The 25,750-nt window shown below is 32.7% G+C and overlaps 1 protein-coding gene across 2 annotated transcripts; it reads right to left on the reverse strand.

Moving 5' to 3' along the window:
• Positions 1–968: 968 nt before the first annotated feature.
• LOC148605397 (RNA-binding protein 26-like) lies at positions 969–25,750 on the reverse strand. Of its 2 annotated transcripts, XM_088550615.1 has the most exons (21): positions 25,537–25,750; positions 23,383–23,501; positions 22,476–22,627; positions 21,306–21,409; positions 20,273–20,646; positions 19,230–19,397; positions 18,029–18,127; positions 16,301–16,378; positions 14,738–14,947; positions 13,989–14,150; positions 13,115–13,242; positions 11,887–12,036; positions 10,807–10,983; positions 10,238–10,480; positions 9,951–10,016; positions 9,266–9,382; positions 6,701–6,805; positions 5,843–6,100; positions 4,741–4,827; positions 3,260–3,394; positions 969–2,181 (listed from the first exon to the last, which is right to left on the reverse strand). In XM_088550615.1, exons 1-21 carry the CDS (start codon positions 25,593–25,595, stop codon positions 2,074–2,076), a joined length of 3,099 nt encoding a protein of 1,032 aa, XP_088406741.1. In that variant the 5' UTR covers positions 25,596–25,750; the 3' UTR covers positions 969–2,073. The 2 variants fall into 2 exon arrangements, with proteins under 2 accessions (XP_088406741.1, XP_088406742.1); XM_088550616.1 differs by lacking the exon at positions 18,029–18,127 and having other exon boundaries at positions 25,537–25,720.

Genomic DNA, 25,750 nt, shown 5'->3' on the forward strand with positions numbered 1-25,750 from the left:
CATGTCACAAAATATGTTTAGTGTTGTGTTGTTGGAGTATATAGAGGCAACTATTCCCTGTACCTGTATATAATGTTTTGGAGGCCAGCTGCCACCTGGCCAGTGGTATGAAGGTTTCTTTGTCGTTCATTGAAGACCCATGAGTTGACTTGAGCCGACATTTTTCATCCTGGTTGGGTAGTATTCACCCTATCTATTCTCCTTATAAAATAACTTGTCAGAATTCTACCTTTGAGTAGAAAATAGTGGCATAATATGAATGAAAATGAACACGCTTTTAAGTACTCAATAACAATCTAGCTTGCAGATTTTTAGTTTTTCATTCATACTAATTCATGAATGACAAGTGTTGTGTAACAAAAACAATACATTAATATTCTCATTTTTGGCATGAAATGTTCTGGTTCATTTTGCTGGTTGTATGATTTATTAATGTACAATTCCAGTAGAATTTTTTCATTTTTAAAAGTACAAATATTGTAGAACACTTACGGTAATTGTCCCATTCAGAGATCAAACAATGAAATTCAGTCTTGTGGATGTCAGCAATTTCTGATCACCCACAGGCACTTGGAGCATGGATGGTTTCAAAACCAATATTTCTATTTGATTCATTTATTCTAAGGCAAATGATTGCTAGTGGTTTAGCGTTCTACGGCTGATATTTCAAGACAATGAAATATACCCTGCTTTATACTAGTCTGACACACTAAGAAGGATTTTTGTGTTTGATCAGAGAAGTAATGGCTACCAGGTCAGCATATTACACTGATCAGACACATTATTCTGACTCCTAGGCAATCAGTCATTACTGTACCACCTAAATGTTGCATGCTAGGCAGAGAAGTAGTGACTACTAATTTTATGGTCCTTGATGTGATTTGGCTGGGGATGGAACCCATGACCTCCCATACTGGAAGCAAGCATGTTACCACAATATCTTCTGAGGCTAAATAAGAAGTGCGATATCATCATCATTTTTTTATTCATTGTGCATTTTCAAAGTAATAATATATATACAACTTTTTCTTTATTCTTAAATGAACACATCCTATCAATAACAAGACAAGTTCAGAAGGAAAAAGGAAAAACAGAAAATTCTCTTTCAGACATTTTAAAAGAAAAAAGTTCAACAACAAACGTAAAAAAAATAATTAAGAAATATACAATAATTTAATTTTTCCAAGGAAAACTTCAAAAATAATTCCTTGCATTTCATATATATACAAGTTATAAGTATAATGAAACCTGTGTAAACTGAATCATGACAAATCTGAAAACCTGCCTAATCCAGACACTGTTTTAAAGTACTTATTAAAGATGTTTGTTGCTCTATTTAAGAATAACAAAGATTTTGAAGCGTTGTGAAATCTTTTAAGATATTTCACGCTAGAACAACAAAAGAAATAAAAAGGTAAGTCAGTGTGTTTGTTTTTGAAATATACGCATTTGGATTTACGGCGAGAAAAATATTACTCTAAATTTTTCATAAGTTTGTCTAGAAATAGCAAGGATTTCATAATACCATCCCAAATAACATTTTAAGACGTGTTTAAAGAAATTATGGAAAGAAAAGTGGGGGTCACTGGGCAAAAAATATTAATACTATGAAATGGGAAAAAAAAGCAATCTGAAAATCTGATGAAAATGGCTGAACATGAACAGCAAACATTCAAAAAACATGCTCAGTTTACACAGATTTAACTGTTATATAATTGTAACATTTTTCCTCCCTGTAAAAAATTCTAAATTAAATTTATTTTGCAGCTTTATTCATCATTTTCAATAAAAGTCCAAACAATCTTTAGATTTTGGTAATTACCGTTCTTAATAATAAAATAATAATTAATCATAGGAAATTTCTTCAAGGTTAAAAAGCAAGTATCAGTTATTTCTGAGTGTACAGTATGTAGGGAAAGTGGTCTTTTTTATATACCCCAACTCCATGAAAATTTTCCCTCCAACAAAGCAAGATAAAATTCAGTATACCATTACATTCATGACAGGTGAATTAGTTTTTTTTTCACATTTCTGAAGACTTTAAATGTCATTGTCATTTCATCTACACTTTCATCATCGTCTCCACGAACGACTTTCTTCATCTTCATCTTCCTCGTCTTCACCTCCTAGCAGAGCTTCCTCATCAGCAAGTAGTGCTTCTTCATCTAAATCTTCATTTGCCTGAAATAGAATAGACCGAGTACAGAATAAATCACTATGTCAGCCTTCCTTTGGTATCAATTATTTGTTTTATGATTGATTCATTATTCAAAGTTTAACAGCAAATCTTACATAAATTTTAGGATGACAATGTTTGATAAATCGCCCTGACCCTACTTTATACTAGTTTTACATGCTGAGCCAGATTAAGAATAAAACAACAGTTCACATGACAGCGTATCCGGGTGTGGAGCTTAGAAGAAAACCATATTACATGTACAACCCTTACGCAAAGGTTGCATATTAAATTTTGAACTATTCTCATGAAGCATTCAAACAAATTGACAACAGTAAAACTTCAATGCTGGATAACACCATACTCAATGTATACATGTGCATGTACACAAATGTAATTTTAATAAAATAACATACTGCAAACATATAAATTTTCAGTGGTTGCTAATTTTTAAGGATTCTGTCAAATTAACATATTCACAGGTATCAATTTTCGAGGCTTAAAAAAAATGATTAGTGTTACACAGTGTTAAGAATCAATTTCACTGTTAAAACTGTTCACGCTTTTCAGTACACATTAGCAAAAATTAATGTTTATGGTAATGGCACTAAATGTTTGATTACAGGAAATTTTATTTTTACTAAATTAAAAGCAGGTGACCAATGAACAGAAAATCCATAATTTGGGGACAAAAACTATACCAAGAAATTAAAAAAAAAACCAATGAATTTACACAAATTACTTTAAATAATATAAACACAAACTAAACAATAAGTAAGCAGCATATTTAAAATAATGCATATGAAGGCTGTCACCTGTACACATGTGCATTGCATTATTTCAAAATGATGGAAAAATTAATTGGATACAGTGTAGGATGAATAATCCATATTTGATCACAATTTCCTAAAAAAAAAGACAAATATTTAACAAACCAGGGGAACTCGTTATGATTACCATTTCAAACTTTGACACTCTAGCATGAGCAGGATTACGAAATGACAAAATAAAAGAAAACAAAAAATAGTTATTTGACATGTAACATTTCGAGCTATATAATTAACATATTTTAAGTCTAATTACCTCCTCAGCAACTTCCACTGCCTCCGTGTTGAAGCTTTCATCACTGCTGACATTGAGTCGAATGTTAATTTTTACACCAGTATGCCATTTCATGGTCATTACAGTATCTTGTAGCTTGTTTCCTCTAACAAAAGCCTGCAAAAGGATGATTTAATATTGTTTCATGTACAATGAAACCTGCCTATTCCAAACCACTCTTGGACTGTAAAATTTGTCTGGTATTGCCAGGTGTTCAGTTTACCCAGGTTCATAATACATGTCAACTGATATAAAAGGACTTCAAAAAGTGTCTCGTCTACAGATTTTCAGTTTATTCAGGGTTTGGTTTTGGCAGGTTTTAGTTGTATATAATGAATCAGTTAAAGCAGTAAGATTCCAAATTTTCTATGAAAAGGAAAGGGTAATCAAAAGAATATAATCCCAAGGATAACAACTCAACAGGGAAAACAGACACACACAACAAAGAACATGAATAAAACATACTAAGAAATAAAAGTTAATGAGCAACCCGGACTCCACTAAAAAACTGGGAGCGTGGACAAGGTGCACTGTTAGTAAGTGTCTCAGAGAGACAGCATTGAAATCTTACCCGAGATGTCCTAGACTAACATTTTTGGCAGAGCGATTTGTTTACTCAATTTTAAAATTAATTTGTGATAAGAACATTTTTCAGAATGTCCAGCTGTTTTGGTTTTCTTTAGTGTTTACAAAATATCATAAAATGTCTTTAATTTAGTGCCACAAATGTGTATTCTCCATGGTGAAATAATGAGATAATCAAATCACACATTATATATATTCCATGGGTGAGATAATGAGTTAATGAAATCTAACATTGTATGTTCTCCATGGGTAAGATAAAATGCCACACCAACAAGAGAAAGTTGATATAGCTTTCAAGGATGAACATTTTTCATTTTAAAAGGTTCTTTATGGTAAAGACAATATGGGCCATAATCAAAGTAAACCTGTATTTTGATGTTACAAATTTGAAAATATTTCATCACATAGAGTAGAATTATCATCAGGAGTTCAAATAGGGGAGACGGACAGATAAATGGATTGACATGAGATCTATTACATAACATTTGAGCAAAGAAAAAAGAACAAAATACCAAATGAAAAAAAAAGAAAAAGTGTGGGAATAATTTGCACTATATTTATGGAAATGATATATATGCAAAAATAACCAGTGTTTTGTTTTATTAGTCTAAGACTAAGTTGTCTGACCTGTCGAACAAGTAAAATTACCATTCTGACATACTTGTATACAGGATAACCAAGTTTTATGTAATTTTCAACATAAATTAAGGACAAAGTATAGTTTTCAATTTAATAAATATTCAACTTGCCCTATTGAACAAGATTCAACCCAAAAAGTTAACAGGTTACATTGTGCCTGTGAAATTTACACCCACATGACATGTCATACCCAGCATATCATGAAAATGTCCGTGTTAACTGAAATAATGACCACTTACATTTTCAGCATCTTGTCTAGTTCTAAATGAGACTATTGCACTGTTGTCAACATCATCAAAGTCAATACGATCCACACTACCAAATGGCTGTAAAAAGGTGGAATAAAATACTGAAAGCTATTCCATTTTAAAGTGTGTCCAGAAAGCAGACAGGCTAGTATGTAGAGAATATCCTGGTAACCTGGTTACCATGTGATTCAACCTTTATTAGCATCAGAACAGTAACTTAATGTACTGACTAAGGCCAAGAAAAAAAATATGTCTGTTTAAGTTTACCCTACCTACCTTATTTTTTCTGTCTACCCTAGATCATTTTATTGGTATTTTATTATGAAAAGCCACCTTACTATCATTTTTTAGCTTAGCACTGTAAAGGTCAAGAAATCCTCCCATTAGTGTTGATATAAAATAATGTTAAAATACCTACCCTATTTTTTCATCCAAAGTAACCTTAAACCGACATATTTTTGTTAGCCTAATTAGAAAGCAACCAAAATAGTGAGAAAACAAACTATTAAAAGCTTTTAGAATTCAAAATTTGCTTGGTTGACCAAGGTTCAAAATACATTTAAACTGATATACAGTGGCTTTAAAAAGTGTCTGGTTTAGACAGGTTTTGGATTATTCAGGGTTCGGTTGTTTATATAGGTTTCACTGCATATTTATCCCTGCCTGTTGTCACCATATGAAAAGCTTATTTCTGAAGTTCATGTAAGAAATTTTATTTAAGAAATAAATTACTGAAACTCCATTTAATCATTGTTTTACCACCGGCTGGCCATTTATATTGCATTGTCTTATCCTGAGCAAAAAAATTGGGTTAAATAATGACATAAATGGCCTGCTAAAAAAATGATAAAATGGAGTTTCTGCAATTTATTTAGATTCTAAAAGGACTCTTTTCTTCATTTTTTATAATAAATGCATACTATATGTTGCATAAAATGTTGGTCGTGTAATTATCATTTTTTTACCATGGCTGTGGTCTACAGAGCTTTGAAGCATGCTATATTAGAACACTTCTTATATTCTCCATTCTAGCTAAGAAAGACTTAAGGCCTTATTTAAACTTATTAAAATAATACTGAAAGAAAAGAAGTACCTTGAAATGATTCTGTAGTAAGTCTTTCTGGTCTATCGAGAATCCAGTGACCTCGATCTGTTTTGGACGGTTATCTAGTGAACGACTTTGAGCCACAGGGAAATGACTAGATCCTCGACCATAGGGGGAGACATTTGAGGCACCTCTTCCACCAGCAACCCAGGTCATTGAACCTCGTCCTGGGAATCCTCTACCTCTACCACCTCGTGAGAATGTTCCTCGTCCTCTTCCTCTTCCTAGCAGACCCATGGCTGAAGCCTGAAATGAAGAAAGCATTTACATAAATATATTATGGTCTTTCCTTTCTGATATAAATTGTTGAATAAATTTGTTCATTCAAAAAAGTGATATTCAGATTTTTTTTAACATTTGAACTAGAACAGGCATCTTTATTCAACATTGGTGCATGCAGAAATATTTCAAATCAAGATTTATCTTATTTAGAATTGGTTTCTTCCATGAAATTTTCAAAAACTTTTAAAAATACAAATTGGCTAGAAATCTTTTACAGAAATGTGCATAAATTTGTTTACTCTCTGAGAATGGAAGAAAAGGTTTAAAAATTATTAGAAGTTTTTCACAATTATTCACATGTATCCAAATATCAAGATTATCCTTGACGTCAGAAGAAGTAACTGGTAGAATACTTCATCATTTTGAAGATACACATTAATATGTCAATATACAAATATACATTTATCCAAGAAGTTGTCTATAAAGTCATGCAAAATCAAAGTAAATTTGTCAAAAATCTTGAGTGTGAATTTGAATGACCAATGACAGCACAGTGGCCTTTTGTTAATCAGTGACTCACCAAAGACCAAGCAAACTGAGTTGTGTACAAAACGAGAGAAATACCTGCTTGGTTAACTCATTGAGTTTCTTCCTGAGTGTTATTGTGTCTTCTCCACTCTGTTGCTTGTTAAATAATTCTAATTCAGTATCCAGTATTTCTTTCTTTGCCTAAAACGTTTATAATATTATATTACAGTGTAATATATTACCCAATAAGTAGCAGTCTGCCTAAGAATCATGCAATTTTCACTGTAAGTGATTTATTGATGTCCGACATTTTATCCGCATTGGCTTTAAATCAGTTGGATATATTGGAAAAACAATAAATAAAATGAAAAAATTAAAAATATTTTCACCATTACCATAGCAATGACCACTCCTTAGCAACCACCAATTTAGGGTCTAATTATCACAAAAACATCACAATTTGAATGTAATTCTATATATATATAGAAAGGTCTGAAAAATTCCCAACGATGTTAGAACTGTCAAATTTGCGATGCAAATTTTTGGTCAATCCCTCCGCGGGACTCAAACTCGTACCGCTGTAATATCTATGGCAACACCACCTGCACGAAGTCCAGCGCCCTAGGGCTGTAACTTAGTACACGATGTATGGTAGTACGGGACAGTATCCTACTAACATCTAAATGAACTGTCCTGTACTACCATACATCGTGTACTAAGTTACAGCCCTAGATTAATCCTACGAGGAGGAATGACCCGGCCAGCGAAAGCTATATTTTTATATAGCCTAGCTGGCCTAGTGGTCTAGGGCGCTGGACTTTGAGCAGGCGGTGTTGCCATAGATGTCACAGCGGTACGAGTTCGAGTCCCGCGGAGGAACAACCAAAAATTTACAACGCAAATTTGACAGTTCTAACATCGTTGGGAATTTTTCAGACCTTTCTATATGTTTACATATCTTCCCTGTATCAATTTGATCTGATGGAGTCGTCACATTCTGAGACATTTATATATATATATATATATATATATATATATATATATATATATAAGGAAAACAATTTACAATGATGTACAAAGCAATCTGAATGGTTTAGATCTGGTTACCATAGCAACCAAAATTCTGAATTTTTGACATTTTGAAATATATGACAATAGGCTATGTTCAGTATGCATTGATGTGTGGCAAGACCTCTCCACTGAAACATATCAAAAATAAAAAAATGTAACCTTTCTTTGTTTCTTGCTCATCCGAACCCGAAATCACCACCCATAAAGACTTTTCTTCTTCTTAACGCTTTTCATACAAACTTTGTCCAGACCATAACTTTTTTTGTCTTTTGACCTAGACTTCTAATATTTGGTATGTTGGTACATCCTCTCAGGGCAGAGTGTTGCATACCAGAGTTGGTGGCCCGTGCAGGTCCGGTAGTTAAAAGAATAGGCCTGCAGCAGCGCTAAGCTTGTCGTAAAAGGCGACTAAATAGTGCTCAGAACCCTAGCCAGGGGCTAGGGCGCTTTGCCCACAGAGCATCTGGGATGTGTGCCCCAGGTGGTGGAATGGGGTACCCCTGGCGTGTTGCATGCTGGGGTTGTCAGGCTATAATACGGAAAACCTGCCCGCAAACCATAGTGGTGCACTGTGTTGGGAAAGACGCTGCGTTCCTCACACGTTAAAGAACCCTACTGTGGTATTCTCCCGGAGTAGGAACCATAGGGCTCCGCCACAGGAGGCTAAATTGCCTGACCCTACCCACCTCTCCCTATATCCAGTGGCAATCAAAATTTGTCGACCCCATGCTCCTTGTGTCCCATCCCTTTTTCATTTCATCATCGTTTCATGTTCATTTCGTCATCAATTTCATGTTCATCATCTGAATATAGCTGAAATATTGCTGCTCGGACGTTAAACCCCAACAAACAAACAAACAAACCAGAGTAGGTGACCTTTGACCTTGACCTTTAACCTCAAGGTCAAATCACATACAAATTTTGGCATAATACAATATATAATTTTGTCTGTGCCAATACTTTCAGGTCTTTTTACTTTGATATCTGATCTTTGGCATTTAAGTATATCACACCGAAGCAGAGAGGTATGTTTTAAAAACGGTTACTGAAATGAACACATTACAATGCAACGATATACCATAGACAGTGGTGGATTCAGCCAGGGAAGGGATAGACATCAAAGTGTATCCTTTTGAATGAAATCTTGATTTTACAAGGGTTTTGTCCCCCCTTCCATATTCCTAATTTCGAAAAAATGTATATTTTTGGCATAAATTTGTGATTTTCAAAAAAAAAACCTACAAATGTTGAGCGTTACTGCATCTGGCATTAACACCAGAAATTCAGACAAATTCTTCAAACTAGTTTTTTTTTAAATTAGTCACAGACCCAAGAACTAAAAATTTGCTGTGAATACTACACAAAATGAATATAGTCTCTCTCCAAACATTAATGATCCTCCAGAAAATAAATAAAACTGCTAATCAATGTTTAACAATTTCTTGTTAATAGCACCAATAATTATAATGATATATACAAGTGCATACATTACAATACACATGTAAAATCTCGAGCAACTCATAATCAAAAGGAATGAAGAAAAAAAAACTAAAAGGGAATAAGCAATGGTAGTAAGATTTCCATATTTACCTGTTCAGGTGAGGTGATTACAGGTAATTCCGGTGTAACTGGTGGTGTAGCTTTCTTAATTATAGGTACAACTTCTTTTGTCAACTTCTCTATACTGTCTGTTAGGATTTTTAGGGTCTAAAATCACGAAAGAAATTTTCATTAAGTTGATGGTAATATAGCAGAAAAAAAAAAAAAATAAAATAAAAAACAAGGGTAGACACATATTCCTCATGTGAAATTCAAGTGAACTTCACATGAAATTTACTTAACAAAATGGAAATCCATGTGAAAGCTTGATTTACATGAATTTCATGTATTAAACTCTGACACAAATTTTAATTGAAATTCTTGTGAAAGCTTAAAAGGGGACCAGTTAAACTCAGTTACAAGTTTTGTTTCCTCATTAAGAATGAAAATTACATGAAATTCATGTTAAAATCATGTGAAATAATTTTGCCCATGTAAAGAGTACATGCCAATACCATTAAGTGGCAAGCAAAAAACGATAGTTTAAACTGATGGCTGTCTTTATTTTCTTTCCAACAGCTGCAGTTGATGGTCTACTTAGAAGGTGGACTAATTTAATTATAGGACAAAATATACCAGATATTCATATTTCAAAGTTCTAGAAAAGCAAGAATGTTTTGAGCTTGATTTCATGAGCATTCAGAAAAACGCTTAGAACTCTATTACAAAAACTTACCTTCTTTATTTTTTCTTTATCTTCAGATGATAGAGATTTATTCTTTTCCAACTTTTCTATGAGTTTCTGAAATGTAAAAAAACAAACCATGTGAGAGCAATATTAAAATCAGATAAGTAAAAAACCAACTTGTGAGTGAACATACCATTATTCCATTTTTAAATTAAATCCCCTTCCCATTAAGGTTCAATTCACATGATCTCAAAAACTCTAGAACACTTGTTTTTCTTAACAAAGAGGAAACCATGAAAGTTCATTTGAACAAAATTTTAGATGGACTTCTCTACCTTCTGCTGTTCAATTTGCTTCTGTAGTAACTCTTGTTTCTGTTTTTGTATTTCTGCTTTCTTTTTTGCAGCTTCTTTCTTCAGATCTTCTTGTTTCTTGATGGCTTCAATTTTAGACACAAATTGAGCAGACCCAACAGCAGTTGGACTTGTAAGTTTGGGTTTATGGAGATGTGAAGCTTGAGCCTTGGGATTATACACAGTCTTGGTGATAACACCTAATGTTGGTGTGTATACAATGGTCTACAAAAGAAAAAAAGCCAAAATATTCAGTTTTATGAATATCCCTCAAAATTTATGCCAACCTAACATGTCATATTCAATGTTTAAAGATTGTATTTAAAACCATGCTGGCTGGTGAAATTTTATTTTGGATAGTTGAAATGGAAAGTTACTTGCCCATTTGTAGAGAAGAATAAAAAAACTTACCCGTAAATCAAGTACACTTTGATGATAGATTTATCATGTATTCAGATATTTCTTGCAGCCTAAAATACCCGATATTTACAGGCACTTGATCATTAATGTACATCAAATACCCAAAATACCATAAAAGTACACAAAAATACCTTTTCTACAGCTGGTTTAGCTTGTTCTGACTGTTTAGTTGTATTATTCAGGGACATTTTATGTGCAGGTGGTATCTCGACTCGTAACTTAACATTTCTCTGATCCTTGGTTTTGCCTGTCGGTATTGCTGGAGTTGTACTGGTTGGATCAGAGGCTGTGGAGTCTGATTCATCAGTCTGGAACATTAAATACAGATCCATGTAAGAAACAAGCAGTCTATAAAGTAAGAATAATACATAAAAGCATTGGGCCAACTAAACTTAAATGGTAGATTTTCATCCAACCTTCCCAAAAAATGTGGGTTTGGTAGAAGAATTTTATTTCTTATTTTTTTCTTACCAGATATTTGCTAGCCTAGTTTTAGCTATTAGAAGTATAGATATGTTCGAAATCCATAGCCACATCATTTTAGTCACCAATAAATGAAAGACTTGAGTGTTAAACTGATGCAAAAAAATTCTGAAATTCCCGCCCTAAGTTTCTTATTTTTGCCAATTTTTTAGAGGGGGGAGGGGATGAGAATCTAATAACTACATGGAAATCTTCATTGCTGACATATCCCAAAAATATTCCTAATGCACATTGAAATGCAGATCAAATATGATAAAAAAAAAAAACAAACAAACTACTCTTTAAATAAGTTGAAAAGCACCAAAAAAAACATTTTCTGATATTTTTTTACCAGCATTATTCACAAGAACTACTTTTTTTCTTCATTGCAAGGTTTATTTCTATGTGTATTAAATTACATTACTGAAAAACAATTAATTTCAAGACATGAAATGTATTACATTAAACATGATTTTCCCCTGAATACATTATGTGACAGAATTGACCTAAACCTAATAAATTTCAGAGGGAACTTTTTTTGCCTGTTTAAAGCAAAAAAAAAAAAAAAAATGCCATAATTTCAGGAATATATAAACAGCATTTTCATTTTTTAACAGCCAATGTTTTTTATCATATAAAAGGCTAAATATGAATTTGAAAAGTATCATCTCTAGCTGAAGTTTTGCCAATTTTAACACAAATTCTGGCTTCTTTTAGTAATTGCCTCCAAATAACACAAATTTAAATACCTGATCCTTGTTTTTGTCTTTTGCTTTATGCCAAAACACTTTGATAAACCTGTTGTTAAAGACTGGTTCAGGACTTCTATAGGCTGCAAAGGCCTCGGCATTTGACGAGAAGGTGATAAGAGCACCCTCAGGATCTCCTTCAAATGCAACCTAAAACAGAAAAATAAGGCATTAATGGAACAAAAAGTGATAACCTCTATGTAATGGGGGAAAATGCAGGATGGCAAAATTTTCAAAATGGCCTAACTCAAAAACTACATAGTGGATTCTCTTGAGAATTGAATTTAACCTGTATTAACAGTACTAAATAACTTTAATTGTGCAAAATTTAAAAAAATTCACTGACCTGTTCTCAAGTTATCATCTGGAAGTTGTCAGACGCAGGCAGACAAATCTGATTGATTGATTGATTGTTGGGGTTTAACACCCCAGCAGCAATATTTCAGATATAAATCCAACAGACACACAACTTTTCAGATGGTATCATATAATAATTGCCACTTTGTGTGGCAGAGTATAAAAAAACAAAAAGGTGAAGAGGAATTTAAAAAAAAAATTGGTAACATAGTTTTGTGTGTAATTGACTTTTTGAAATGCAAATAATGTAAATACTAAACTAAAAGTGATTACACATAATGATGATTTGTGGAACACAATGCTAAAAATGAATTGAGCAAATAGGAAGATTCCAAAGAATACTTTATAAACTTCAATTTTTTCCTAAGTATCCTTTTCAATTTCATTTAATAACTTTAAACATTACAAAACACAAAATATAACCTTCAAAATAAAGAAGCACCAGAAACGTGTAGCAGGTACAATCTATCTATAAACAAGTACTTCTCCCTCTAAGAAATCACAAAAATGTGTACAAGTTGTGGCATATGAAGGAAAAAACACAGAGATTTTATTGCATTAACCAAGTATTTATACCTAATAACCTTCAGAAATAACCATCAAAGTGTTTGTAAAATTTGCCTTTTTAAGAATGATAGGTCAAATTTAGTTGACTATGAAAAAATGGTAGGAAAATTTTCCAACACTTTTTCCTTATATAAGCAGTAAAAAAATATCTATGTCACAGATGCTTCAGGACAAATTCAAATAGCTTTTCAGTTGTTTTCTAGATGTACTGAATAAATTTGAGGAAAAAAAGACCAAATCGAGAAATATGATGTGCCACCCATCGCCTAATTCTTACAGAGAGTGGTACTTAAAACTCTCATACCTGGACATTTGTCAAGGTTCCAAATTTACCAAAGAATTCATTCAATTTGGCAATGTTATTCATCTCTCTCGGAACTTTCCTGATTTCCAAAGTAGTGTTGGTGTTATTGGCTCCAGGTTTTCTGTAACCTAAAAAAAAAGCACAGAAAAAAATGTGTTGTTGCTGCCTGAGGGTTGTACCATTAAAAGATATGAGATGCCTGGGAAAGAAACTTTTTCACCAGGGGAGCCACTAATAAAAGTTCTATTGATTTTTTTTTGTTACATTTCATATTTTGTCAAAAGACTTAAATACCTACCAATATACACTGAATAAAAGTGCCTCCCTCTGGTCCCTCATATGTTTTTTCTGAAACAGCCCGAGTGTTACATAAGTGAGAACAAAATCAAATCAATTTCTTACCATGATACTTCGGGCACTTCCAGAAAATACTATGTCTTCCCTCTCTGGATGGAGGACGACAGTATTTTGGGGAACAGTCATTATCGTAGAAATTAAATGTAAAAAATCTTGCTTTTTGCAGCATTAACATGGTATAATGTGGGCTCATCACTGAACTCTGCACATTATATTCAAAAGCATATGGATTTTAAGAAAAACTTTGAAATTTTATAGGCAGAGGATCTTTTGAGGGAAAAATTCACATTTCAAATACTGTGAAAGTACTTTAATTCGTGGATACAAATTCTCGTGGATAAGGGAAAAAACACAAGTTCACAGAAACTTAAATTTGTGGTTTTGAGGTTTTCAGTATATACATCAAGGGAAATCTCCTTTCCGTTGGGAACCAAATTTCTTGCTTTAGTAAACCCATGAAAACCACGAAATTTGGTGCCCCAAGAACAATAGTACTTCCACAATACATGGCATTTACCTCCAACTCTATTATAATCAAATGGTTTCTTAGCAGGTGGCTGTCCATAGGGTCTGTCATTGTTGTAAGGTCTCTTGGGAGCAATGACGGTCCTGTCTGTCTGTGACGATGGCGGAGGAACATGAACTGGTTCATTTCCTGGTGGACGGTTGGGTATGTCATCTAATCAACAATAAAAAATGTATATTGTAGTAGAAATGAACACATACATGCACAGAAAATGAAATGAAAAGCCCTGTATGAAAAAAAAGGCATCTAACGGGACCCATCATGTTGCAAAAATTTTGGAGGTAAAAACAACTTAAAAACCTTTGTGTAAATAATATGATCTATATTCTATGATACTTAATAACTATACAAAGTTTGAAAAAGATCCTTCAATATCTTCTAAAGTGATCATCTGGAAACCATAAAGAAATGGATGTGCAACTTCATAGAGGGTATCACATACTAACTTGCCATTTGGTGTGGCAGGCTAAAAAATCGAAAATAGCAGGGAAATGAAGGTTGTTTCAAGAAGATGAATTTATATAGACCAAAGACCTTCTTTTAAACTTTTTATCCATAAAAACAAACATGAAATACTTGTATTAATTTCATAAAATAACTATGAAAGAATAAAAATTACAAGAGTCTGTTAATACATGGTTCAGGAATACTCAGATTTCACAGTAGATTAGATAGTTTCAACTATAATTCTATAAAATTATGATACTGTAAAAATATCTATTAAAAATGCATCTCAGTACCTTTCTGCTGGTCTGGCATAGTCCGGATGTTGACCAAGTCTCTCTGCCTCTGTCCTTGTTGCTGCATGTTGGGTGGTAGTGGTGGCCCATGCATCATGTACATCCCAGGGGGTCCTGGGGGAGGGGCATTCATTCCTGGAGGAGGTCCTGTCCAGTATGGTGGGGGCCTGTTCATTGCAGGAGCTTCTGGATTATAAGGCTCAAAATGTTCTAGAATAGATAATACTCCATATTTATATTTAGATGACAACTTTCTGGCTGTTATTATATACTTCATTTGAGCAATTAGCCAAACTAAACTAGATGTACCGTATTTTCCGGACTATAAGTGAATATTTTTTTCCAGCTAAGTGTCAGCCTCGACTTATCGTCCACTTTGACTTATCTAAGGATTTTTCAAAAAAAAAATGTTCATCAACAATTCATTTCATTAAATTTGTTTAGTTCACTTTTGATTACTTCAATTCAAATTTTTTGGGTCAACTGCAATTAATGAAAGCCATCACTCAAACTGTCAAACCAGCAATTGAATTCGAATATTACTGATCATAGCCGCTATCCTTTATGAATGAATACGATGATGTTAATAAAAACTCAGAAACTTTAAAACCGTTTAAATATATAAATAAACTTTAACAAAACTTTTTCTTAACTTGGAAAATACTATCAGGTGTTTTGGAGTTATCAGTCCTTTAATATGCAAATTTATACCCATTTACGGTATGTCCTAACATATCCACATGAGGCTCACATTGTAATTCAATTAAGGTGTTATCTAAATGGTTAATTGTAACCAAATTTGCAGGTAACAATTATTTTTTATTGTATTTCTTAATACCATGTAATATTGTTTACTAATTATCGCTCGTAGTTATGACCAATTCATCAAACGATTTTCCCAATTATTTCACAAATGGCTGCCCACAAGTTTACAATTTCGTACTCCTGATGATCTATGGCTTCAGAGCCATTGACATGCCATTCAATAAAAATAATTGAACTCGCAGACAAAGTACACTTTAACAAAAACACAGATATTTACTTAATTCAGAAATCTTATACTTGGTAACATTGCTAGAATAATATGCTATTGAAAACAAACCACTCAACTCGGATCTTCGCTGACACAAGATGTAAATGCACACATCTGAGCCTTGACCTATCTGCCAAATTAGACTTTTTTATGTGTTTTTTCCTCGATTTTGGTCAAAATCACGCAATTCAACTTATACTCTACATCGACTTATAGTCCGGAAAATATAGTACTTTCTCTTTGAGTCAAAGATCAGGTAAATACACAAGTCATATGGAAAATCAACATGTGTAAACATACCAGATATCCTTAGTCTGAGTGAAAAGTATAGCGTAAATATGATCTAGATGCAAAATCAGACAAACATCACATTGGTTACAAAAGAGAAAATGCAACATGGTTACATAACTCAAATAAGATCAAGATGATTACATCCATTTGGTAAATCAGGCAGGCTTATTCATGTAAACTATCTGGTAATGCTGAACAAGCTGAGCATACTGTGATACTCATTACTGTGTAAAAATTACCTGGTCTTTGTGGTGGAATAATGGGAGGTGGGGGACCTCCATGGGGTGGCACTGGTGGTGCTCCACTAGTAGGAGGTCCTAAAATTAGAAACAAAATAAAAGGTCACATAGCAAAGAAAACTTTTTTTATAATGAATTCATTAGTATCCTCATGGATTTGATTCACATTTCAAAAGAAACAAAAATGAACAAGAAATGGATAAGATGAACCTGCATGGAAGCAGATCAAATGTGCCCTCAATATTGATATTCTTACTTTGTACTACAAGTAGAACCCATCCGATGAGATACATGTATGAAAATGGAATGAATGATAAAAGTTTGCTAGGACCTTATTTATATCATTTCAATAATTGTTCATGGATCAAATCTATCTTTTTGTTTTTGGTATGATCTTTTGGTATCATTTATTTTCAATATGCAATTATAGAAGACAAGTTAATTATTCGTTAATAACCATGAAATTAGAAATTTCTGTAGAAAATTTGGTCAAAGTGCAAATGACCCTTTACACAGGAAAAATGGAAACATATGATTTTTAATGTTTTCAATAGTGAATTTATTCTAAAAATACATGTATTTCCATTAGAAAAACTGAAAATAAATCCCCAACCTTTATGCATGCAACATGATTTTAAATGATATGACCCCAGGCCAATTTAAACACATGATTATAGATTTTCATCCCTTCCTGGTTTTTACAGGAAGTGTTACAATTAATGTTTGCTTTTCTGGCCATATGAAGAAATCCTAACATGTTCAGTGTTTCAATGCCTAAAATGTATTAGGTAGACAACCTAATTAAAATCACAAATTACTAATTACTAATTATTTCTTTTAATCACTGCACATAGGATCTAAGAGTAACTCATTAGACTTTTCATTCAGATGACCTTTACAGGGTCCTCAGTTTTACTCTTTAAACAGTGTATTCAAACTCATGACAGCAGAAATTTGATTTGCTGCTCTGAAAGTTTATCCAAACAGAAAGTAGATTGGATTATTGTTAGATACTTTATGTAGTGACTGGATGAAAAATTAGTAGGTATTAGTAGATATTCCACCAAATATCAAATCAATGCAATAGGCATATTTTTAAAAGATAATCAAAATCATAGTTTCATGCTGAGAAAACTGAAAATCTGTTTTTCTTCATATCAGAAACAAAATTGGAAGTTGTAACATGCATGTATACTAAGAAAGAGTAATCAAGGGAACCAAGGTTATGGCGGTAATCAAAGAATGTAATCCAGGGACAAATACCAGACATGGAAAACAGACATACACAACAAAGAACATAAAGTAACTAAAATCATACATACAAAGTAACAAAAGTAAATGAGCAACTCGGACTCTACTAAAAACTGGGAGCATGCACCGGTAGGGTAAGCGTCCTCTGCTTTTCTAGAAACACCCGCCCAGTTGCTCATAAAAAGTCTGAGGTAGACAAACGAGGAAAGGAAAACTATGACCCTTTGAATAAATCGGTTTTCAAAAAATTAAGAGAAAACATAATCAATTTAAGAATTCTAGAAACAAACCTAAAGATGCAAAAGAGAATATATAGAACTAGAGGAAATGAAATAAATGTTCAAAATAAATCAGATAATCAGACAACTGGGGATGCAGGTGTAAATCAGACAGAAAATCTATAACACAATTTATCTTGGCCTAAAATAACCTTTGACCTCCCAGGATGAAAATCTACTAGCGTTTGATTGGCCTTACCTGATGCAGGGAATGATGGGATTGGAACATCATCGACGATCACTGGATCTGTGCCATGGTCATATGGGCACATGTCACCTCGCATACAATATCCCTGCTCTGTTAAAATACAAACCAATCTATGCAAGTCCTCAAATTTGAGTCATTTTTTTCCTCTTTTTTTGGTGACTTCATTTATTATTTAAATTCAAATTTCTTATCTATGCAAAACTTTATAATCAATGATTTTACTTCTGTTTTTTTTTCCCACAAAATTTTCTCAATTAAATCTCCATTAAAAATAAATATCTGTTCACATATTTCCTTTTTTTTCTTTTTTTTTTAAATGCATAGATAAATGCTAGTCACTTTTTTTTTTTTTTTTTAAATGACTCAAAACTTGTGTTTAAAACATAGAAAAGCAGTAACAAGCAAAATGATACACAAACTAGCATGAATAATTTGGAGAAAATTTTCAAAAAATATATTGAAGGACATAAAAAAACTACACAAAAATATTTAGGTTCACTGAAATTTTGTGTCATTCATATTAAATTTGCTTCTTTCAGTTAAGAGTAAATTAGATCAAGATTCTAATTCAAATGATGATCATCAAAGGAAAATTCCACACAAAAAAGAACTCTATAGGGTTTAGTTGAATAGAAAGAAGCTAGTTTATGTATTTACATTTTTACAGCAAGTAAGAAGTGCAGAATTGTAGATTAACATGCATTTCAAAAAAAAAAATCTCTCTTTCAACTAGCTATGCCACTTTCATTCTTTTTTTAACTATATAAAATGGATTTATAGCTACAGTTATCATTTTACCATTTTCCTCGTGAAGACATTTTTCAAGTGGCACTTATTTTCACATTAGCTAGTTAACATTTTTTTTTAAGAGAGAACAAAATATTAAAATATTTTTACAAAGTTTCACCCTCTTTCTGTGGACCATTTAGGTGCTTATTTTTTCTTTTAAACAACTTTATTAATATATATATTTTTCTTTTTTTTTTAATGGAAAATAGTAAAAATATATATTTTTTAAAAATTTTCTCTTCTTTGCACCTTTTTCTTAGTATCTTCATTTTTTTCATCATTTTTTAATGGTCCCATAACTTTTTTTTTCTCAGAAAGAGGAATGATAAAAAAAATAAATGATAAACAAGCACTGCAGCTGCAGTCAATCATCCACCGCCAAAGACGGAGACCCCAAATTTACCATCGTAATCTTTACACCTAGGACGCGACCCAGCAGGTTGAGGCTTGGTTTCAGTTGTGTCCGTCCTAGTTGTACTATAAACAGTCACTCCCATCACAGGAATGGAACTTTCTTTGTACTTTCCATTGTCCATAGTAGGTGTTGATCCTCTGCTATCTCGTTTTCCAACTGTGAAACACATAGGCATTTGTTAACATCTAATCTAAACTAAGGAAAGTATCTAAGTCAACAGCTGAGTTAAGGAGCAGGGGTTCAAATTAGTAATGGTCTGAGGTCAGTGACCCTTAATATCAGATCTGGGACCTTTCAAATTCCATTTTCTCAGGTCTGAGACCTTCCATTATATTCACTGACATATTTAGGACTATTGAATTTACTTAAGTGAAAATAGAATATTGATGTGAAACTTGAAAAGTCCAGAAACATATTCATTGAAACTTTATTGAGGATTTTGGAGTTAACTCAAATGGATCATTGATTTGAAACTTGAAAAAGTCTAGGACCAGTCTTGAAGACTTCAGAGTTTACTCAAGTGGACCTTTGATCTAAAACTTGAAAAAGTGCAGATGGACACAAGTATTTCTATATCCCAATCAGCAGACAAAAGTCATGGTTTATTGTTTTTTTTATCTTTGTTATATAGTTTATATAATCCTCAACTACAGTATTCTAAAATTCTTCTTTACTTTCCAGCAAAAGTGGGTTTTAAATTAAGCAAAATATCCTAAATTACTGGTGTGGTGTTGATATTATTTACAATACAAAGATACAAACCAATGACATTTAAAATGGAAACCAAACTCAAAATTATGATGTTTTTACACCCACAGAAATACAGAAATTATGCTGCTACTAATATTATTTTTTTATTCCAAATATTTACACAATTTGCTTGTAAGTCTTTTTTTTTCAATTAACTACATACTAATTGAACATAATTAAAACTATTTGAATTACTACTTCTCCTGAAGCTCTGAATGTCTAAATGCAACTCTGATTTGACAATTTTGATATATATGACTATGCTAATTTGTGCTATATACCTGGAGACCTGGATCTAGAGTGACTTCGTGACCTAGAATGACTCCAAGATCTTGACCTTGGTCTACCTTTAGGTGACCTATAACCTGGTGACCTCTGCCTAGGTGACCATGATCTGGGTGATCTTGACCATCTTCTAGGAGATTCTCTACTACCTATCCTTCTAGGACTGCGACCTCTGGGTGACCTTGACCTCATTCTTGGTGACCTTCCACGTGGTGGTGACCAATTCCTTGGAGACCTGCCTCTTGGTGATCTTGAGCGTCCTCTTGGAGATCTTGGAGACCATGCTCTTGGAGATCTACGCCTGTATGGACTCCTAGATCTACTTCTCCTTCTTATTCTTCTATCATCAATTCTTCTTCTCCTGTCATCACTGCAATAGATATTGCCTAGTTATAGATAGGGAACCAACTAATCATACAAACTACAATCCCAAGCATGTAAACATTTGTCACTGTGGGTTAGTAGCCAATCGGGTTTTCCTACTACTTAGGGCAACAAAGAAACACTAAGCCTTTTTTTTGTTGTTTGGCACTTAAAACATGAAACATTTCATTTCCTTTATTTCTGAAAACAAAATGGGTACATTTAGAGAAACAGTGCTAAAATGCGATGAGTAGAATTAAAAAAAAACTTTTATTATATCTTTGATTTCAATATTTCTTTATGGATTCCATTCAAAACATAACCCAATCTATTAGAAGGCCAATTTTTGAAAGTTATGCAAATCCTAAATAACTACAAATAATGAATCCATGGATAAAAAGGAGGTTAATAATTCACTTTCTGTAAGTAATTTGTAGTTTGTGCTTTGTTTACCCTAAGGTGGGTGTAAAATTTGGCCAAATTCAAATAGATACGAAAAAATTCAGCATTTCTTATTTTGGTGGATGCTTAGTGATGCTTAGTGGTTTACAGAATTTGTTTTCATGTTTTTAGACAGACTGCTAACATACATCAAAATTAGCAACCTACAAAAATTACCCACTATACAGTATTTTTAAGTGTTTCTCTTCATTTTCTAGCACTTACAATTCTCTCCTTCTTGGACTTGGACTTCTAGATCCATGTCGTTTCCTGATTACATCTCTAAGATCCTTCTGTTCCTCTTTACTGTTACTGTGTTTGATAGGAACCTGCAGGAAACCAGAAGAATTTTAAAAAAAACAATGTTTCATTCCCTTGCCCATCTAATAAAAAAATCTTTTTTTTGAAATTTTAACATTAATACTGTACCCTAGATTGATTGATGTTCATCTTTTAATTAAGGTCACTGAGGCTATATGAAGACCAGGGCCAATCCAGGATTTTAGATTAGGGGGATGCACAGTTGAAATTTCGATGAGCGGAGCGAGCTGAAAAAATTTTTGAGGTAATTTTTATAAATATTCTTCTAGAGTGGGTGCAATGCAGATACCCTTTGTGGTAAAATTAGCGAGAAATTAAAGTTTCAACCTAAAACAGCCTAAATTTTACCCCTGACAACCCATGCTTTGCAAAATTTTAGGGGGCGCATGCCTGCCAAGCCCACACCTGAATCCACCCGACAGTTCATCCATACAAATCTGAGTAAAAGCTATTCAATATAAGAATATATGGTAACAATAGGTTTTGGATATTACATTCAAAATATTGTATTCAACAAAACAGGTGGGAAAAATTAAGTTCCCAACAAAATGTGATTTTTTTAAAAATGAAATTAAATTAGAAATTTAATGCAAGCAGAGATATTTAGGACTCATGAAGTATGTAAATCTTTGCAAAAAAAAACTATATCAAAATGATTATTTGGACCAAGAATTAAGTGAAATACTTATGTCTTTCTTTAACAAAACCATACCGAAAACAAACTTCATAAATGATACATGTGATCATACATATTTTGTGAGTTTTTTCTTCCGCCATAAAAAAAAAAAAATTTGTTGGTAAGTGTACGTTTCTCATGTTCTTCCTATATATATGTACGCAGGAAAAATTACTTCACACGATTTTCACCTGAATTATGCAAATAAACTGAGGCAGATTTCACCTGAATTTTTCACAGGCAGTTCATGTTAAGTGAATTTCATGTAATATTCATGGTAATTTCATGTGGTGTTCATGTTAATTGCATGTGAAAATTATTAGCCTGTACATGTGCAGTTTTTTCCAACATGTACAACTTGCTCTATAAAAAATATTCTACCATAGTACATGTATTACCTCTGGTTTTTCTTCCTTTATTTTAATATCATCAGTTGTAGAGGTTGGAGCCTCTTGTCTGTTATCAGTAGAGCTTGGTTTATTCTTTGCTGAACCAAGATAGGCTTTAGATTTCAAAGCATCAAACAGGATGTCCACAAAGCCAGCAGTTTCTAAAATGTATTAACAATTGGGTTAAATCCAACCTTGGACTGCTGCTTCAGATTTGCAAGGTATGGGAAATGAATTTCTGTGACACCCTAGACATTTGGAAATTGCTGATAAAGTATTAATTTTCGTTATTTTTGCAATAAATATAAAAGCACGAAAATAGTACCAGCGATTTGAATTTAAACACTATGTAACGCATATCATTCTTTGAAACTACGAAAATTGATACCTATGAAATGTTAAATTGACAGAATCACAGAAAATCAGCAACCACAAAAATTGATATTTTTACCGTATTCTTAAGACTTTGGCAACACACGTTAAATTTCTGATTATCAATATAAACATAGGAAATTTGTCTTTAATATACATGTGTGCATAGGTTACACAAATTTACAAAATTATACCTCAAACTCACTAAAACTTTCCTGTCTGGCAGTAGCATGTCATGCATATTGCAAGTTGTTTAATCATGCAAAATTTGTCAAACATTTTTTATAGCTCCAGCACATATCTTTCAATGATATATGATTTCCTTTTATTTGAAGCTTTTGTAAGTGTGAAATTGTCATATCTTAATTAGACCGTCATCAATAAACATGTACATGGATATAAATTCCTAGTCTCATGAGTACAGTACATGAACAATAATATGCATAAATGTATCCTATTTTTTAACAGACCATGCACCAAACGACTATTCATTTTTATGTTCTCTTGTAAACATTAAACATTTTAGGTAACTATCTCAACATACTGTTTTGCAAGAAAACATCAAGCTGTTCCAAACAAAATTCTCTGTGCTCCGCTTCTGGTTTATCCTTCTTTACAAGAGCTAAGCAGTATCTGGACAAGGGTTCTGGGTCTGCATCGCAACTACATAAAATTACAATAAATAATTTGAAAAATGAATTAAGAACAAATTTCTCATAAAAGTAATCCATACAAATTTAATTTTGATTGAAGTCTGGCAGGGAGTAAATAATCAGTATCCAGCATTAACAGAAAAAAATGGAGGTCCTATATGACTGGACAATATTGGTCACCTTGAGACATACATGTAGCTGTCAACTAGCAGTGGAAATACTAGCTAAATACAAATTAAAACTAAATTTTGCTAGTAGAAATTGACTTCCATTACTAAAATTTGCTTGGGGAACTCTATGCGTACATTAATATGATTTCAGACATTTCCTATGAGGGACATTAACTAAATTGATAATGCACCATTGTTTTTATATACTGCTGATGCCTTGACCAATGGGAATATGCAAGACTTCCTATAACACATGATTTGCATATGAGATTAAAAATAAGAGAAAGATTTGTGTATTGACAGAGGATCTACATATGTAGGATGTCACTAACGCTCTGCCCCTATTATAAGTTCACTTCAGCATCAACCCACTAAATTGTAAAATTTCAGTATTTGTTAAATTTTATTGGTGGAAAAATTTCTTAAAATCCTGGACTAGTTAAGAGGAGAATAAAGTCTGGTAACCAAGTGTATAAGTCAGGATTCAAATTTCATGAATGGTTCAATATAGAACAATAGGAGAGTTTGCCAATCTCATTAGTGATGTCATATTCATTAATTTGCATATCATTAAGTGTCAAATTGGTTGGCAAAAAAACAACTAAATAAACAACTGACAATATCATGATTAGAATCCCAATTTTCAAAACTTTATAACTTTATTTTATATCCAATTTTGGTTCTGTAAAATATTTCATTTCGATAAAATAATTCATATTATGTATGTGAATTTATAACTGTTTTACTTGAAAAAATAAATTTGTAGTGATATCTATATGTAAACCTATATTTTTGTATAAAATCTTGTGTACATGTAGTCTAATTACTGAATATTTATTTAAAAATTCCATGGATAAAAAGAATTTTATTTGCAATATTGGGAACCAAAAGAATTTTTCAATTATCTTTAAAAATGAAAAAGTTACGAGGATTTTAAGTTGATACCCTATGCCACTCAATGGATTTTTTGCCAACCAAAACCAAATCACAGGTAAGTGATGACATCACGAAGAACTCTCCTATAGATTGGCAAAAAAACCCACCAAATTTCATCATTTCATTAGTACTACAAAATATCTTTTGGTTGGGCATCTTATAATCAGTTCATGTAAATTTCTGAATTTTGATTGCAACAAATCAAATAAAGTGTCATATTAAATGTACTTGGAGCATAAAATATTTAATCAACAACATTTTTTCATTAAAAATGGTAAATATAACAGAAAAGTATTAGAATTTATGTCTTGTTTGGAATTTGCAGCTGTCATCTGAATTTTGTTTACGTCACATGATATGTGTAAAATATTTCCACTATCCATGGAGAACTGTAACATTTCCGGTATCTGTACAGATTGATCTGACAGGCCAAAGCTGAAATGGATGTTGCTAGAGATGCCTTTAATGGATAAAAAGATCAAAGTATTGCGAAGTGCTATAAAGTTATTGACCATTTTGAGAGTGAGGGGAAAGAGGGTATGGTGTTGGAATTTTTGGGGGCAAAATTGTTTTAGTTTTTCATTTATTGATATAAAGCTCCCCAATTAATTAACAAGACAGATTTTCAAATGGATAAATTGATTTTGCTTGCTGCTTAAATATAAATAAAAATAAATATTGCACTTGTGATGCAAAAATTTCCATCCGGGTCGACCCCTTCTTGGTAATGTCCTTTATTATTTTTACGAGTCTCGCTCAGACGGTACATGTACGGTAAAGATAACAGTGCTCCCAAATTTGGGAAATGTCTACCCCATATTATTGTTATTTAGTTAAAAGCCGTAGACGTTTGCCTAGCAAATGTTTACAACAGTAGAAATACTTCGAAAACATCATGTTTGTGCAAAAGCCGCGAATTACACATTGCAAGTTACATACATCGGGGCAACGGTGTCCATGAGCCATTTCTTCAAAGCTTCAACGTCCTCTATTATCATTTTTTCTGATTTAAGTCTTCTAATCTACCAAGGCATTCCAAGTTCTTTTAAAACATCTGCTGCGAAAATCAATTTTAACCAGTCTGTCTTACTTCGACCGGAAACGTGTTGGTTCAAAATGGCGAATGACTGGTTTCATTAGTTCCATTACAACT

This window comes from Perna viridis, chromosome 10, assembly GCF_037379345.1.
Source record: "Perna viridis isolate PV_CMFRI_1.1 ecotype Kerala chromosome 10, ASM3737934v1, whole genome shotgun sequence".
In the NCBI taxonomy this organism is placed as follows: domain Eukaryota; kingdom Metazoa; phylum Mollusca; class Bivalvia; order Mytilida; family Mytilidae; genus Perna; species Perna viridis.

What these genes read in the sequence shown, in the direction of transcription:
- LOC148605397 (XM_088550615.1), bottom strand. Translation starts at nt 25,595, where the DNA reads ATGATAATAGAGGACGTTGAAGCTTTGAAGAAATGGCTCATGGACACC. An exon ending in TGATTATAATAGAGTTGGAG is followed by an intron (nt 13,243 to 13,988) that starts GTAAATGCCATG and finishes CTTTTTTTTTAG; the next exon opens with GTTACAGAAAACCTGGAGCC. An exon ending in TACTACAGAATCATTTCAAG is followed by an intron (nt 4,828 to 5,842) that starts GTACTTCTTTTC and finishes ACCTTTTTACAG; the next exon opens with CCATTTGGTAGTGTGGATCG.